The sequence below is a fragment of the Canis aureus genome, chromosome 17 (assembly GCF_053574225.1).
Source record: "Canis aureus isolate CA01 chromosome 17, VMU_Caureus_v.1.0, whole genome shotgun sequence".
NCBI classification, from domain to species: domain Eukaryota; kingdom Metazoa; phylum Chordata; class Mammalia; order Carnivora; family Canidae; genus Canis; species Canis aureus.
The window spans coordinates 52,207,324-52,224,251 of NC_135627.1; the positions used below are offsets into that span (position 1 = coordinate 52,207,324).

The 16,928-nt window shown below is 44.6% G+C and overlaps 1 protein-coding gene and 1 long non-coding RNA gene across 3 annotated transcripts in view; one reads left to right on the forward strand and one right to left on the reverse strand.

Moving 5' to 3' along the window:
• NAA16 (N-alpha-acetyltransferase 16, NatA auxiliary subunit) overlaps positions 1 to 13,794 on the forward strand; it is a 98,885-nt gene extending 85,091 nt beyond the window's left edge. Inside the window, exons 21-22 of one of the 2 annotated variants that reach the window (XM_077855495.1) lie at positions 7,597 to 7,659; positions 13,353 to 13,794. In XM_077855495.1, coding sequence (XP_077711621.1) covers positions 7,597 to 7,629 — 33 coding nt within the window. In that variant the 3' untranslated portion in view covers positions 7,630 to 7,659; positions 13,353 to 13,794. Of the gene's footprint in view, positions 1 to 7,596; positions 7,750 to 13,352 lie in introns of those variants that run through there. The other variant, XM_077855494.1, reaches the window with a different exon arrangement.
• On the reverse strand, positions 10,688 to 12,103 carry LOC144287990 (uncharacterized). The gene is made up of 2 exons (XR_013355917.1): positions 11,480 to 12,103; positions 10,688 to 11,020 (listed from the first exon to the last, which is right to left on the reverse strand). It is a non-coding gene; the product is annotated as an uncharacterized LOC144287990 (long non-coding RNA).
• Positions 13,795 to 16,928: the final 3,134 nt, after the last annotated feature.

Sequence of the window (16,928 nt, forward strand, 5' to 3'; positions counted from 1 at the left end):
CTAGTGGGAAGCAGAGAGGAACAAAGAGTATAGTCAATGGAAAATAGGGTGGCAGAAATTTGGATGTAGCACTGATTACAAATAAACATGAATGGGTTAAATAACCAATTATTGTATTAATTATTTACAAGAGACACTTGGAACCAGAAAAATTGAAATAAAAGGATAGAAATAGCTAACAGGCTAATATGAACCAGAATAAGGTGGAACAATAGTCTAAATAAAGTGGAATTTAATGCAAAATATGACAAAGACATTATTACAGTTGATTCTTGAATAATGTGGGTTTGAACTGCCTAGGTTTGCTTATACTTTTTTTTTATAACAGTATAGTACTGTAAATATTTTCTCTTAGGATTTTAACATGTTATTTTCTCTAGCTTTATAGGAATACAATGTATGATACATATACAAGATATGTGTTACCAGCTGTTTATGTTTCTTGGTAAGGCTTCTAGTCAGCAGTAAGCTATAGTCATTTTTGGAGAGTCAGAAGTTATACATGTATTTTTGAGATTTTCAACTGCATGGGGGCAATTCCCCTAAACCCTGTATTGTTCAAGAATCAACTATACATTGGTTAAAAAAAAAATTTAATGCTAAAAATGAAATTGTAAAAAATTAACAGCAAAAATGTTTACCTTTGTTGATGGATGTTAATTAGACATCATAACCATTTTGATATATATATATATATATCTTATATATGTGTGTGAGATACATCCCTGAGACTAATATATATCAATTATATCTCAATTAAAAAAATACAAAGTACATACCTATTACTTATATGCACTTAATATTACCCTTAAGTTATATCAAGCAAAAGCAAAGGACTAGAGAGAGAAATAGAAATAACAACCATTATAGTTGGAGGTTTTAATACACTAATCTCTTCCCCTCAAAAACTGAAGCAGACAAAAAAAAAAAAAGGCAGGGAGCAATTACTGAAGATAAATCGTACAATTCCCTTGAGTTATTATGTATGTAGAATTCTATACCAAATAGAGTAGTTGAGAATGGCTTACTGTTTTTAAGTAGGATGGGCCAAGAAGGCACTTCAAATGAAATGACATTCGAAAGGCTTTGCAAATCAGATATGTGAGTGAAGAGCATTCCAGAAAGACTAGAAAGACTCCATTCAGGTCTTGAGGTGATTTTTTTTTTTTTAAGATTTTATTTATTTATTCATGAGAGGCACAGACAGGCAGAGGGAGAAGCAGGCCCCATGCAAGGAGCCCAACACGGGACTCGATCCTGGGACTCCAGGATCACTCCCTGAGCTAAAGGCAGGCGCTAAACCGCTGAGCCACCCAGGGATCCCTGAGAATTGTTAATAGACATCCGATTGGCAGTATGTCTCTAAGTTCTTTAATACATCATAGAATAAAAACATTTGGACAGTGTAGATTTGAGCAACTATGAAGCTTAGTATAAGCATTATAACATTTCAGTGCCCAGTGACTCTTGTCCTGTCCAAGAAGATCATTAGTGAAGTCTGATAAGTTTTTATCTGTGAAATAACTTCAACTTATATACTCTCAGTAACAGATTTGGTTCTCAACTGTTTATTAAAATTGTTTAAGTCACTAACGGTCTGCCTATTAAGCCCTACCTACCTCATTCCCCCAAGTGTGGGAAATTAGTCCTAGAACACAAAGTTCTATTAAAATTTTGTATCTCCTTTGGGATTTTGCACTTTCAGATAACTATTGTTGTCTTCAAGTTGCTAAAGTGTCTTCATAGCACCTGAGTTAGATTTTATGTTGCCTTTGGCTCTTGGGAACCTCTGAACCTACAATCATATGGTCAGTTCACCCCATGGCTGATTTAGGACTGGCTGGAGTTTTTCTAATTATCAAAGACTAGGACTGCCTTTGAAAGGAATCCTCTCTGGGCCATCGCTGAGTTCTGAAAGCCTATCCCCGTATCCTCACCCTGCTTCTAATCCACCAGGGATCTGCTGGGACTAATACTTTTGGCAGATCTGTGACCCGTCTCTTTGTGACCACTAAGGCATAAACCCCTCTGGCTTGTTCTTTCCAATACTCTCATCCCCATCTGTTTTCTCTTCCTTCGCCAAGCCTCCCTTATGTCTTTTGTATTCTTTGCAACTTCTCCTCTGGAAATACTCCACTCCGTGGTCATTACAGTTCTATACACCCGCAGTCTCTGCTTTCAACATTTCCCTCTTTGTCTTTGACCTTAACTGAAAACTTTGAGTTCTCCATCGAGCAGTCCTTTCAAGTGGAGACTATTTTCTCACCATGTGTTTGGAGAGAGGGTTCACACTATCTTCACTCACAACTGCTTCTAGCCCATTACTCTTCCACTGTTGTATAAAAACCTATGTCTCTTTGAGATGAATGTCACTCGGCTGTGTCATCCTCGACTCCTCCTTGTTGCTGTCATTTGTGCACCTCCCTGACTCACAGATTTTCTCTTCCCTCCAATCGTGCTGAACCTCTGGGTGGTTTTAGCATCTATTTGGTGAACTCATTCAACACCACCTCCCAGTTCCCTGATCCCCTTTGCTTCAGTGATTTTCATCTTCATTCAGATCAAACTAACCAATCCCCTGGCCACATCCACTCCTTGTTATGGGTAGAAACTTTCACTTCTGAATAACTTAGGTAAGTCACACTAACTAATGTCCTGTTCACTTGGCTATTCCTTCCATAGCTGGTTCACCTCATCACAACCTCCCACGACTTCTCCCAAATCGCTTTTGACACCCATCTCTGTCTCTGCTTTATAGTTCCCATCACTGTCTTTGCTTACTTAGATAGTTCTATTAGTTCATAACTCTGATCAACTCTCATTCCATTTTCTTCTATCTTCATTATCAACAATAGCCAAACTATGGAAAGAGCCCAAATGTCCATTGACTGATGAATGGATAAAGAAGATGTGGTATGTGTAGACAATGGAATATTACTGAGCTATCAAAAAATTTGAAATCTTGCCACTTGCAACAAGATAGATGGAGCTAGAGAGTAGAATGCTAAGCAAAATAAGTCAGAGAAAGACAAATACCATATGATTTTCCTCATATGTGGAATTTCACAAACAAAAGAAAAAACAGAGTAACCAAGAAACAGACCCTTAACTCCAGAGAACACACTGATGGTTACCAGAGGGGAAGGGGGTGGAGGAATGGGTGAATTAGGTGATGGGGATGATGGGGTACACTTGTGATGAGCACCGGCTGATGTATGGAAGTGCTGAATCACTATATTGTACACCTGAAACTAATACCACACTATATGTTAACTAACTGGAATTAAAACAAAAAGTGTAAAAATAAAAAGAGAATGCTAAATTAGTTGTAAATGTGTTTTGCAAACACTAGGGCAACCACTTAACAGATTGTAAAAGAAGTATAACTAATATGCTAAGAAAGAGAAAATGAAACCATATAAACTGCTCAATTGAAACCAGAGAAGGTAGAAAAAGAGTAGAAGATCAAAAACAAAACAAAAAGACCCCCCCCTTAAAAAAAAAAAAAAAAAAAAAAAACAAGAAGCAAACAAAACAGGGCAAAGAATTGAAAACAGTTGTCTGTCTGTCTCTCATCTATTGTCCATTGATCTGATCTGCAGTGTCCAGTTTGGGAGCCCTAGTCACTTGTGGCAACTGAGCGCTTTGGACTACAGCTAATGTGTCGGAGGAAGTGGATTTTAAAATCCAGTTAATATAAATTTAAATGGCCACAGATGGCTAGTGGCTGCCATATTGGTGACATCTGTCTAATGGTTCTTCCCATAGGGGCATCTTTTTTGCAATGCAGCCCCCCCACCCCCCAGAGGGACGCCTTTTCCGAATCCCTCTGTAAGGCAGCTCTGCGCACCAGTGGTCGAGGACTTCTTTGGGTTCTCCATTCATTCAGCTTGATTGTGAGCCCCTGAGGGTCCCCAGGCCTGTCTGCCTAGAGTGCAAAGCCCTCAGCTCAGCACAAAGTAGTATCCATAGTGCTGCTGATGGATGCCTGCAGTCCCTGAGCGCTGTCACCAGTCTTATTTGACCCCCACAGTTGCCCTGGCAGGGAGGCATTAGCACCCTCGTGCTATGGACCACCACCACCAGTAGAGAAACCAGCTTTTCCCGGGGCCTGTGGGCTTTTCAGTAGCAGAGTGGGGTTCAAACCTGCCAACCTTGCAACATGCTCCTTCCTCTGTCAGGATGCTCGGTGCCCACGTATCTTACTTGTGTTTAAAGTCTTGGTTGGGGGATCCCTGGGTGGCTCAGCGGTTCAGCACCTGCCTTTGGCCCAGGGCGTGATCCTGGAGTCCCGGGATCAAGTCCCGCGTCAGGCTCCCGGCATGGAGCCTGCTTCTCCCTCTGCCTGTGTCTCTGTCTCTCTCTCTCTATCTATCATGAATAAATAAATAAAATCTTTAAAATAATAATAAATAAATAAATAAAGTAAGTAAGTAAGTTAAGTCTTGGTTGTCTCCACAAGAGAATCAGTTCCCTGAGGGCCGGGCCCAGACTGAGCCCATCGTGGGGGCCCCTGTCTCTCCCAGTCAGCGCACTTCCGTGTGGTTTCCGGGCTAGAATCCTGTTGCCGATGCGGTTAGTTCATAGTTTCCCCCACTGGAGGGCAAGCTTTTCCAGTTTTATTTACTTTTCTGATTTCTTAAGACTGCCGGGAACGACCGACCAACCCACCGGCTGTAGAAGGGCCTGGGTTGTTTGCTGTGTTTTAATTGTTTCGGGGAAATGAGATGGTTTCCATGTGCTAGAAGTTGTGTAACATATACTTTCGGATTTAATATATCCTGGCGGTTGCCTTCCGTACACACTACAAATTCCAGATGCAACGTTTGTGAAGTGGAAAGCCCACACTGGCCCGTGGTTGGTTGGTGTGGAGGAGTTAGGGGCGGCGGAGGGCCCTGGTCGGAGGGGGGTGGAGGGGACACTGCTCTCGGGCAGGCCCAGCCCCCCTTCTCCTTCTCTGCAGGGGGCAGGGTCATCCCGGTGAGCAGTACCCCGTGGCTCAGTGTCCTCCAGCCAGAAGGCCCTCAGAGTCAACCATGTTGGTTGCCCCCCGGGCACCTCAGGGGGCACGAGTAGGCCCCCTGGAGCACACGGGAAGTCATGCTCAGCGGCAGAACTAAAGGGTGCAAGCAGCCTCGGCTCTGTGCACCATTTCGTGGACGTGGCTCTCTCTTCCTGGGCTCAAAAGTCTAGAGACAATGAGAGTTTTGAATGTGGGACAAAAGTGAACCAAGCCTTTTATTTTATTTTATTTTATTTTATTTTATTTTATTTTATTATTTTATTTTATTTTATTTTATTATTCATGATAGACACAGAGAGAGAGGCAGAGACACAGGCAGAGGGAGAAGCAGGCTCCATGCAGGGAGCCCGACGTGGGACTTGATCCCGGGTCTCCAGGGTCACACCCTGGGCTGAAGGCAGGTGCTAAACTGCTGAGCCACCCGGGCTGCCCTGAAGCCTTTTTTTTTTTTTTTTTTTTCAAAATTGATTGATTGATTTTAGAGAAAGAGAGAGAGCATGAGCAGGGGTAGGGGCAGAGGGAGAAGGATGGAGAGAGAAGCTACAAGCAGAATCCTCCCAGGACCCTGAGATCATGACTTGAGCCCAACCAAGAGTCACCCACTTAACGGACGGAGTCCCCCGGGCCCCCACAAGCGAAGCAAGCCCGCCTCCCACTAGTGCCCGGACACGCAGAACACGGCAGCCTACATATGCAGAGCGAGCTGCCCATCGTGGCGCCCGGGGAAGATTCCAGGTTAACCCCGGGCACCCACGGGTCTACCTTGAGGCTTCGCTGCAGAGCCCCTGTGTGCAGAGGCTGACGAAGGCGGGGCGGCGCGGGGCTGCACCTGCTCCCCCGGGGCCCCCTAACGAACCCCCAAACCTAATGCGGCCTCTTCCACACGTGCTGGCCGCCAGCCGCTCTCCCCAGGGTGACCGAGTCCCTTGTGTTCCCCGGGGCCTCAGATGCCCCTGTCTTGTCTGTCTTCATGATGGTGGTGGTCGGGGGAGAAGGTAATCAGCAGCAGGTGGCACCCCCCAGTGGGGGTTCTCGCCTCAGCCAGGGAGGGGCACCCGGGGTCAGAGCACTGGAGAGCCCGGCAGCCTTCCCTCCTTAATTCTACACCGAACAGAAGGGGTTGGGGTACGAGCAGAAACGTGTCCTACTGTACAACGTGGACGGCAACCCTGACCACCAGCGGACACAGCAGGTGGGAAGCTGAGGATTCCACTGTGCCTTTCATGAATATTCCCCAGTTACTTCTCCCCCCCCCCCCCGCCCCCACTCTTGCCTGCTCATCACTCAAGCGCTTATAAAACACTCTCGGGACTCTCCCCCTCCAGATATTTCAATTCCATTGATTTGGGGAGGGCCTGGGCAGTGGCACTTTTTAAAAGCTCCCTTTGGGGACACCCCAGTGGCTCAGCAGTTGAGCATCTGCCTTCAGCCCAGGGCGTGATCCTGGGGCTCCTGGTTCGAGTCCCGCATCGGGCTCCTTGCATGGGGCCTGCTTTTCCCTCTGCCTGTGTGTGTGTGTGTGTCTCTCTCTGTGTGTGTCTCTCATGAATAAATAAATAAAATATTTAAAAGAAATAAATAAATAAACGCTCCCTTTGAAGAAAAGCGACCTAATTTTAACGCTGAGCTCCTCTGCTCCGGGCGATGCTGGGATCAGAGGTGAGGAGCCTGCAGAGCAGGGGGCGGCTGGGCTGGAGAGAGGCAGCAGTAAAGGGATCACGGGAAACCATTCACTGCTTTACGGGGGAGCAACATCTTCCTGGTTCTTCGCAAAGCTCTTCCCAGCTCATGATCTGAGAGTAGTGCATTGAGGAAAGGACACAGCTTTTGGAGTGAGACAGGCAAGGTGAGACACCCAAAGTTGGGTGACGCTGGGCAGGCATTTATCCATCGTGTCCCATGGGTGCTGCGGTGAGAGCCTGATGTGATTGTGGCCTGGGCGGCAGCACTCTGTTATCTATAGTCCAGTAAATATTTGAGTCTCCTCTTTTTTGTTTCTCTGCAAGATAGCTTTTGAGCCCAAACGGGCAATTGCTTCTTCAAAGCCCTTTGCACATGAAGCGAGGCTTGCAATCCTCCAATACCTGCAAGCGCCAGGGATCAAGACTGTCCCTGATACAGTGATCGTGTGACCTGAACCCAAGAGTCCAGACTAAAACTTCTAAACCATATTAAAAGTTGTGACTACTGGGCAGCCCAGGTGGCTCGGCGGTTTAGTGTCGCTTTCAGCCCAGACCATGATCCTGGAGACCCGGGATGGAGTCCCGCATCGGGCTGCCTGCATGGAGCCTGCTTCTCCCTCGGCCTGTGTCTCTGCCTCTGTCTCTCTCTCTCTCTCTCTGTGTGTGTCTCATGAATAAATAAATAGAAATCTTTTTTAAAAAAGTATTTATATGAAAAAGATTACAGAAGAGGATAAAAATTCAATGACTTTAGGTAGTGTTTTGTATTTTTTTAAATGCAAGTATGTACTGATTTCTGTTTTTTATTCAGCATGTGCTTATTTAATACTGGAGCCAGTCTGGACCAGTCAAGTCCTAGGTTCTAACCTTGCATCCTTATTTTTCTCACAGCACCTGGGTGCTCCGAAAATGGAAAGAAGATAAAAAAACAAGTTCAGAGATATATGAAGACAGGTAAAGATCTCAAGGCTCTCACTGTCTGGTTTGTTTCTCTTATCCATGATTGCTGTTGTTTGAGATATAAATATCCTATAGCTAATAATTCTTTTTTCGATTCCAATTTCCTACTGGTCTTTAGAGTTGCCACGTCAAACTGCCCAAAGCATATTATGAAATACTCAAGACTAGCTTACGAGGGTCCTAATTAACAACAGAACCCATTCCAAGTGCTGCTCTACATGTTATATGCTAGCCTAAGGGCAGGGTGCTTTTCTTCTTACCAACATCATGTGTGTGTGAGAGAGAGAAAGAGAGACAGACAGACAGAGATACAGAGAGAGTGACAGATATTGGGCTGTGTTTCTGGCTTGTCCTCTCCAAGGGGGACAGAACTTGGCTTGCTCTCTTCTAGTAGAGGTTTGGAAAAAATCAGCTATTTTTGCTTTGGGGTAAAATGATCTTGTGACATAAAGCCCCATGAATCCCACTCCCAGGAATTTATCGTGAATGAAACTAATCAGAAACCAAGAGAGCTGTTTAAACTTATTTTTGTAAAATTGTAAAATTGCTGCCTAAATATTGATCAATAGGGAATCGGTAGGGTAACTGTGGTAAGAGCAGTGGAACATGATGCGGCCGTCAAAAATGATACGGGCAATTACACGGATGAGAAAAGAGTCCCACTGCATATTGTTGAATAAAAATAAGCCACTTACATAAAAGCATATATAACATCCCACTACCATCATATTGCATAGTTTATACACCTCTAAGTGTGTGCATGCACACACGTCTCTGTGTGTTAGCGTTGGGTAATGTTCACTTTCTTGGTACTTTTTCACATTGTTTTGTTTACGGTGAGCATGGATTACTATTATAAAATAGTTATTTTATAAAAACTGCATTCATAAAGATATTTACTATAATATTCTCTATAATAGATAAGATTTATAGAGCACTGTATTAGGGTTCCCCAGAGAAATAGAACCAATAGGATGGATAGATACATAGATGGATAGATAGATAGATTATAGGATCTGGCTCGCCTGGCTTTTTTTTTTTTTTTTTAAAGATTTTATTTATTTATTCATGATAGTTACACAGAGAGAGACAGAGACACAGGCAGAGGGAGAAGCAGGCTCCATGCAGGGAGCCCGACGTGGGATTCGATCCCAGGCCTCCAGGATCGCGCCCTGGGCCAAAGGCAGGCGCCAAACCGCTGCGCCACCCAGGGATCCCTCGCCTGGCTTTCGAAGCTGAGAAATCCCTCAGCCTGCTGTCTGCCTCCTGAATGAGGAAAGCCGGTGGTGTGATTCAGGGTCAGGCTGCAGGTGTAAGTCCTGGAGTTCAAGGGGCCAGGTGCCAGGAGCTCTGATGTCTGAGGGCAGGAGAAGACGGATGCCCCAGTTCAAGAAGAAAAGGAGGCAATTCCTCCCTCCTTCGCCTTTTTGTTCTCCTTGGGCCTTCGGTGGGTCGGGGATGCCCATCCACTCTGGTGAGGGCAGATCTCTTTGCTCAGACTGCGGAATCGAATGTTCACATCCCTTATCCAGAAATAGCGTTTCACCAGGCATCTGGGTATCCCTTTGCCCAGTCAGGCTGACACATAGGATTAACTCTCACGAGGACTATATGCCAGGCACTGTGCTAAATGCTTTTCATATGTTATCTCTATAATAGCCAAAGCAACAACAGAACGAAAAACTGAAACTGAAGACAACCTAAGATATTTGATGGTAGAAAAAGTATTTTAAAAAGTGGAAAAATTTTTTAAAAATAAAAATAAATAAATAAAAAGTGGAATCATCGGCCCCCGTTAAAATTCCAATTATGAAGATTGTCTCAGGTCATTGGAACACACTTAGCATAGTGTTCAGAAGGCAAAGACGCTGATTGCTGCCTTGTAAATTATGTCCGCCTGGAGTGGGGGGCTGGAAGGTGTCAGCAGAAGGCAGTGGGATTATGATGGGTGACTTTTTTTTTCTCCTTTTAAAAACTTGTAATGTTGGGACGCCGGGGTGGTTCAGTGGTTGAGTGTCTGCTTTTGGCTCAGGTCATGATTCCAGGGTCCTGGGATCGAGTCCCACATTGGGCTCCCTTGTGTGGAGCCTGCATCTCCCTCCGCCAGTGTCTCTGCCTCTCTCTCTCTGTGTCTCCTATGAATAAAGAAATAAAATCATTAAAAAATTATTATGGAAATTTTCAAATACACACACAAGTAGAGAAAACGGGAGAATAGGAGTACAACTCTCATGTACCGATTGCCCAGCTTCAACTGACAGAAATGAGTTGAGAAGTGTGGTCCACATTCACCTCACTTGGTCCCAGTGGTCTGACTTTTACCTGTTCCCTTATCTCCTCCCCACTATTTTTTCTGGAACATGTAAAGGAAATTCCAGGCATCCTGTCCTTTCTACCCGGCTTTTTTCCACTCTCTGAACACCACACCATTGCCACCCCGTGTGTTAGGTTTGGCGATTAAAGTTTATGCAACACAGAAGAGAGCAGCAACGTTTAAAAGGCCCCTTCACTGGGAAACGAACTAGGGGTGGTGGAAGGGGAGGTGGGCGGGGGGTGGGGGTGACTGGGTGACGGGCACTGAGGGGGGCACTTGACGGGATGAGCACTGGGTGTTCTTCTATATGTTGGCAAATTGAACACCAATAAAAAATAAATGTATAAAAAAATAAAATAAAAGGCCCCTTCATGGACACAAGATACACAACAGTGTGGGTAGGAGCATACATTTTTTCAGGCAAGATACTGCAGAGGACTAGCTGGTAGGAGTTTTTCTTGCAAATATTTTCAGACCTCAGATCTGGAAGTCAGGTTTTTTTTTTTTTTGTTTTGTTTTTTTAAGATTTTACTTATTCATTTATTTGACACACAGAGCGAGCACATGCACAAGCAGGGGGAGCAGTAGGGGGAGCAGCAGTTTCCCCACGGAGCAGAGGATGTGGGGCTCGGGCTCGATCAGAGCCCTGGGATCACGACCAGAGTCACAGGCAGATGCCCAACCGACTGAGCCACCTGGACGCCTCTGTGAAGTCATTTTTTTTTTAATATTTTATTTATTTACTCATGACAGACACAGAGACAGAGGCAGAGACAGAGGCAGAGGGAGAAGAAGGCTCCATGCAGGGAGCCTGATGCGGGACTTGATCCCGGATCATCTTGAGCCAGAGGCAGACGCTCAACCGCTGAGCCACCCAGGCGTCCCGTGAAGTCAGTTTTAACCGGCTCTGCTTAGCATTTTGCCTGTTCCTTCATCCATCAACAGCTTCTCATGTCAGTCAGCAGCTTTCTTACTTAACCAGTGCCAACAACTAGGAGACCACGTAGGCTCAGGGCTACGGTTAGCATTCCATCTGCCCACCTGAATCAGAAATACAGGACCCAAAGGGGGACAAAGGAATTTTTTTTAAAGATTTTATTTATTTATTCATGAGAAAGAGAGAGAGAGAAAGAGAGAGGATCATGACCTGAGTGGAAGGCAGATGCTCAACCGCTGAGCCACCCAGGTGTTCTGGGGACAAAGGAATTAATTGATTAAAAAAAACCACACACACACCATTTATAATGTTCGGCTTCCATTCTGCGTTCTCCCTCCCGTGCCCAGCGCCATCCGTCCAGGAGCCTTGGTGCTCCAGCCTCCCCGCCAGCCTCCCCGCCAGCCTCCCCACCAGCCCTCTTCCGCAGCCTCTGCTCCCTGGCCTCCTGCATCAGCGCACTGGCCACTCTCCCATTCCTCCCCCTGAACTCATCGGATCAGATGGCACACCTTGGGACCTCTCCTGTGCAGATATCCAATGTGACGGGCACTTCGTCTCCCTACCTGGGCAGAGGGAGAGGGGTTCCTGCACCCCCTCATGCATCTGTACCCCTCTGTGCCTGGTGCAGTCTTGGGGGGGGCTGCTCAGCAGCTCTTCCCAGCGTGAATCAGCTTGTGATTTTTTAGAGATCGATTATTCTTCTTTGGGCTTTTCCAGCCCTGCCTCCCTTGGTCACCTTTCTGCGGCCGGCAGAGGGTCCTTGCATCTCATTTCTGCTGCTTAGTACCTGCTGCCAGACGTTGAAAGGAGGAAGCGACTGGGGCGGACGGCAGCTGCTGCTCAGGCCATCAGGAAAGTCGGACTTGGGCAGCGTGTTTGGATTCTCTGTGCTTTTAGCTTTTCCTCCCACCCGGTCGGTCATTCATTAAACCAAACTCCCGGAATCTTGCAGTGACCTTGGGAATGGCTGTCATAGGTCGTGTCCTCGGGAAGGGACTGGATTCCGACTCAGCTGGGGAAATTCACTAAGGCCAATCCGTTAAAGCAGAAGTGACAGGTCTCTGGGAGCCATCCCGACCCTGTGTGCAATGGAGTCACAGAGGTATGGGGGGGCCCCTCTTCCGGGGGGTTCTGGTGTTACCGTCCAGCCACATTCTGGGACACGCTGCTTGGGTACTGGATCACGAGCTAAGCTGCAACCAAGAGCCACCCGGGTGCCCCCCTGCCCCCGGATGTGATTAACATTTAAAATGATGGAGTCTAGGGGCACCAGGTGACTCAGTGGTTGAGCTTCTGCCTTTGGCTCAGGTTGTGGTCCTGGGGCCTGGGATCGAGTCCCACCTTGGGCTCCCCGCAGGGAGCCTGCTTCTCCCTCTGCCTGTGTCTCTGCCTCTCTCTCTCTCTCTCTCTGTGTCATAAATAAATAAATAAATAAATAAATAAATAAATAAATAAATCTATCTTAAAAAAAAAAATCAGTGGAGGGACGCCTGGGTGGCTCAGTGGTTGAGTTGTCTACCTTTGGCTCAGGGCGTGATCCCAGGTCCAGAGATCAAGTCCTGCATCGGGCTCCCTGTGAGGAGCCTGTTTCTCCCTCTAAGTCTCTGCCTCTCTCTGTGTGTCTCTCATGAATAAATAAATAAAATAAATAAACCTTGTTATTCTTTAAAAAAAAAATTGGTGGAGTCTAAGTAAAGCAGGTGAGCCTTGTCCAATCAGTTGAAGGCCCAAAGAAGACAAAAGACTGACTTGCCCTGAGCAAGAAGGAATACTGCCATCCGACAGCCTTTGGACTCAAACTGCAATTCTTCCCTGGGTCTCTGGACCGTCAGCCTACTCCCTCACAGTTTGGACTCCCCAAGCCTCCAGGAACATGAGCCAACCCTTAAAAATAAATCTTGAGCTCTGTCTCTCTCTGTCTTTCTCTGTCTCTGTCTCTGTCTCTCTCTCTCTATATATATATAATATGCACATACTTTGTCAGTTCTGTTTCTCTGGGGAACTCTAATACAGTGGTATATACATTTCATGAAATATTATTTGTTTTTTTTTTTTTCATGAAATATTATTTGGCCATAAAAAGGATTGAAGGACTAATTCATTCTCCAACGTGGATGAACCTTGAAAGCATTATGTACGTGAAAAAAGCCAGTCACAAATTTTATGATTTCACCTATATGAAAAGTCAGAATAGGCAAATCCACAGAGGCGTAAAGTAGATGAATGGTTCTTTAGGGCTGGGGAGCAGGTGTGTGTGGGGGGAATGGGGAGCTACTGCTAATGGACTTGGGCTTTCTTCTGTGGGGGATGAAAATGTTCTAAAATTAGATTATGGTGATGGTTGCACAACTCTGGACATATACTAAAAATATGGAATTGTACACGTTACACAGGTGAATTATATCTCAATACAGCTGTTTTTTTTTCCTTTAAAAGTGCAAGTAGTAAATGAGTGTAACAAAATTCATGAAGAGAGTACAAAAATGTCTGAAATTCTGGGAAACACTGAATTGGAGCCTGATGTTCCTCGGAGACTCTCGTGAACCTCTCTGGAGACACACTGTCTGTACTTGTTTCCTTTTTATTCCCTGTTGTGTTATTCATAGCCACAGAAAATCAATCCAATTTTGTCCTTGACTGGTAGCTGCATTACTCAACCTGATTAAAAATATAAGAGCAAAATATAGGTTGGCTTATGAAGTAAGAGGTAGAGACGCTGACAGATGCTCAAGAAGGAATCTAAAATATACATTGGACCACTGCCTGGAAGAAGGATGGAAATTTATTACATGAGGGAGGTTTATGTGATACTTCATGTTCTGAGTATTTCCATCCATGAACACAGAGCTGACCTGCCTCTCAACCTAAGTGGAGACGGAGGTGGTGGGGCCTGGCTGCACACCCAGCATCCTCCATTGCCTCTGAAAATCAGTGTGCCTCAGAGATTTTTTTGGAGAATTGGTGCCAATATATTTCCAAGTGACCACAGTCCATTCCCTCAATAAAAAAAAATATTTTTTAAAGAATGGATTAAGCATAAAAATCAGTTCACTAGGGTTCTACATATAAAAACCACTTTCATATTAAATAAAAACCTTCCAGGCAGCCTGGGTGGCTCAGCAGTTCAGCACTGCCTTCAGCCCAGGATGTGATTCTGGAGACCTGGGATCGAGTTCTGTGTCGGGCTCCCTGCATGGGACCTGCTTCTCTCTCTGCCTGTGTCTCTGCCTCTCTCTGTGTGTCTCATGAATAAACAAATAAAATTTAAAAAATAAAATAAAAACCTTCCTTAGGTAGTCAAGCTTTTTTAAGGTACCACCCCCTTCTCTGAAACCTAGTGATCATATACTAGCCAACCCCTTGTGGTCCTTGGTGAGGGACAGCAAGAGTTGTGTCCCCACCTCACGGACCATAGTGGATTCCACCAAGAGTAGCTATCTGACCCCCACTGGACCATCAGACCCTCTTTCCTGGAAGTTTGGGATTCGGATACAGAGCTTAGTTCATATGCTTCCAAAAAGAATTCTACAGTGACTTGTGAAAGTTTTCATTGTACATAAATGGAATTGCAAAGGATGTTATTTCCCGGGTTTTACAAATTCTTACATTTTAAAATAAAACAACCACATCACTCTTGTCCCCTTATGCAGTGAAATCTAAATTCATCCATTAAAAAAAAAAAAAAGGAACAAGTACTTTATTAACAGCAGGACATTATACATCATTCTTTTTTTTCCCTCCTTAAACCTATGTTTACATTCAAAATTCAATATTTTGTGTTGATCACAGTATCTTAATTCTTCAGAACAAAAAAACTTACATAAATTGAAATTAGAACCTTAAAAACCTGCAGTAACCATAGGCTCTGTGTTAAAAAACAAGTAAATATGTTACATATTTTTAAAAGTATTCAACGTAAAGTAAAATATTATTGGCCTTTTAAACTCTTGGAGCAAAAATAAAAAAATAAAAAATAAAAATAAACTCTTGGTGCATGTATTCAAAGATAAATACTTCATATTGATGAATATCACATATTCCTACTTATCCCATTTTTTTTTTACTTATCCCATTTTTAAAATCATATCTTTTACTATATGTCCCTGTAATCAATCTATATAATGATTGACTTTGTCCTAATAAATGTGCAAAGGAGACTGGAAGTGATTTGCATGCTAATGACACTCTATTCTTTGACATTCTTCTCAGCTTTATGCCCCAAATCCCTTAGTGATCTTCCATCAAATATTATTTTAATGATCTTTCAGTGGGCAACTCTAGTAGCAACTTCTTTAGTCTCAATGTAAGCAATAAAGTGAACACTTAGGATTTGCCTAGTGGCAGATGCTATCAGTGCCCCACCTCCTTCTCTGAGGCACTAGGCATTTTAGGATGCAAAGAAGGTGTCCTATTCCAAATATATATATGACTGTTCCTGAGAGCTTTCCCTTTGCCTGAGTGTGAGGGAGACAAGTGTCAAGGAGTTCATGCCCCTGGGGACAGCCTTCAGTCAATGATAAGAGATTCTGAGCTCCCTTGATTTGCAGGTGGGATAGTCCTGAGGTGTGTTCTATACAACCTTAAGGTTCCCTATGGAAGTGAATGCTACTAGTTTTTCAGTGGTAATTTGCTAACCCTGACCCTAACCCTAACCCTATTTTGGGTTCCTTCTCTTCCCTAACACTTTTCCCTCTCCTGTTGGTGCTTCCTTCATAATGCATTTGCATTCAACTCTCGATCTCGGCAATGCCTCTGGGGTAACCCAGCTCAGTGGGTTGAATTGTGGCCCCCAGAAAGATATCTCCAAGTCCCAAACCCCCCAGAACCTGTGATTATGATCTATTTGGAAAAAGAGTCTTTGCAAAAGTGATTAAGTTAAAAATCTCAAGATGAGATCATCCTGGATTACCCAAAGGAGGGTCCCTAAATCCAAAGACAAACACCCTTCTGAGAGAAAAAAAAAGGCCCAGAGTCAGAAAAGGTCCTGGGAGGACAGAGGCAGAGATAGGAATGATAAAGTCATGAGCTGATGAATGCCTCCTGGAGCCACCAAAAGCTGGAAGAGGCAAGGAAGGATTTCCCCCCACAGTCTTTGGAGGGAGTGTGTTTGGCTGACACCTTGATTTTGGACTTCTGGTTTCTAGAACTGTGAGCAAATAAAGTCCTGTTGTTGTAAGCCACCAAATTTGTGGTAATATTTGTTGTGGCAGTCACAGGAAACCAAGTTCTGGGGACGGATGGTGGTGAAGGCTGCACAACAATGTGAATGCACTTAATGCCGCTGAATTAATTGTACATGTGAAAATGGTTAAGAAGGTAAATTTTACATCATGTGTATTTTACTGCCACCACCACCACAACAACAAAAGAAATAAAGAAAAAATAAGGGAAGCTAGAGATTAGATTGGATTTAGTCAGTGCTCAAGGGATCCCATGGGTTGGGAGGGAGCATAGGAGGCGTTTAGACATGTGATATGGGGTGGGGGCTGGGGGCCAGAGGGGTTGGATTTCTTGTCTTATCTCACAGTCCCCAGCTGGATCCCTCCCATGGGCTTAGAAGAACAAACCAGAAGGCATCCTCCCATACAAAACCAACCAACCAACCAAACATGGCATGATTTTTTCTGGAATATAGCAAGCATTTGCATCCTCTAGACTTGGAAAGCTCTAGCAAAACTCTTTCTCCTCTGGCTCTCTGTTTCCAGATGTGATGACTGCTATCAGCGAAAGGAGGCGGAGTTGGCTAGGCACAGCCTTTACACCACTGAGAGTTCTTGAATTTTCTCCGTTTGGGCTTCCTTTGAGCATCTTTGATACTCAAAGCAATAGTTTAATGATATGTATTAACTTTTTCACCTGAAAAATCTGCTTTTACACATCCTCTCATGGATCCTCATAGGAGTGTGTGGATCTAGGGCTGCATGCACCTGCCCTAGAAGCTGAACAACTTCATCTAGGCATTCTGCGTGCTATGTGAGCAGCTGCCACCGGATTGTTGGTGCCAGTTAGGCC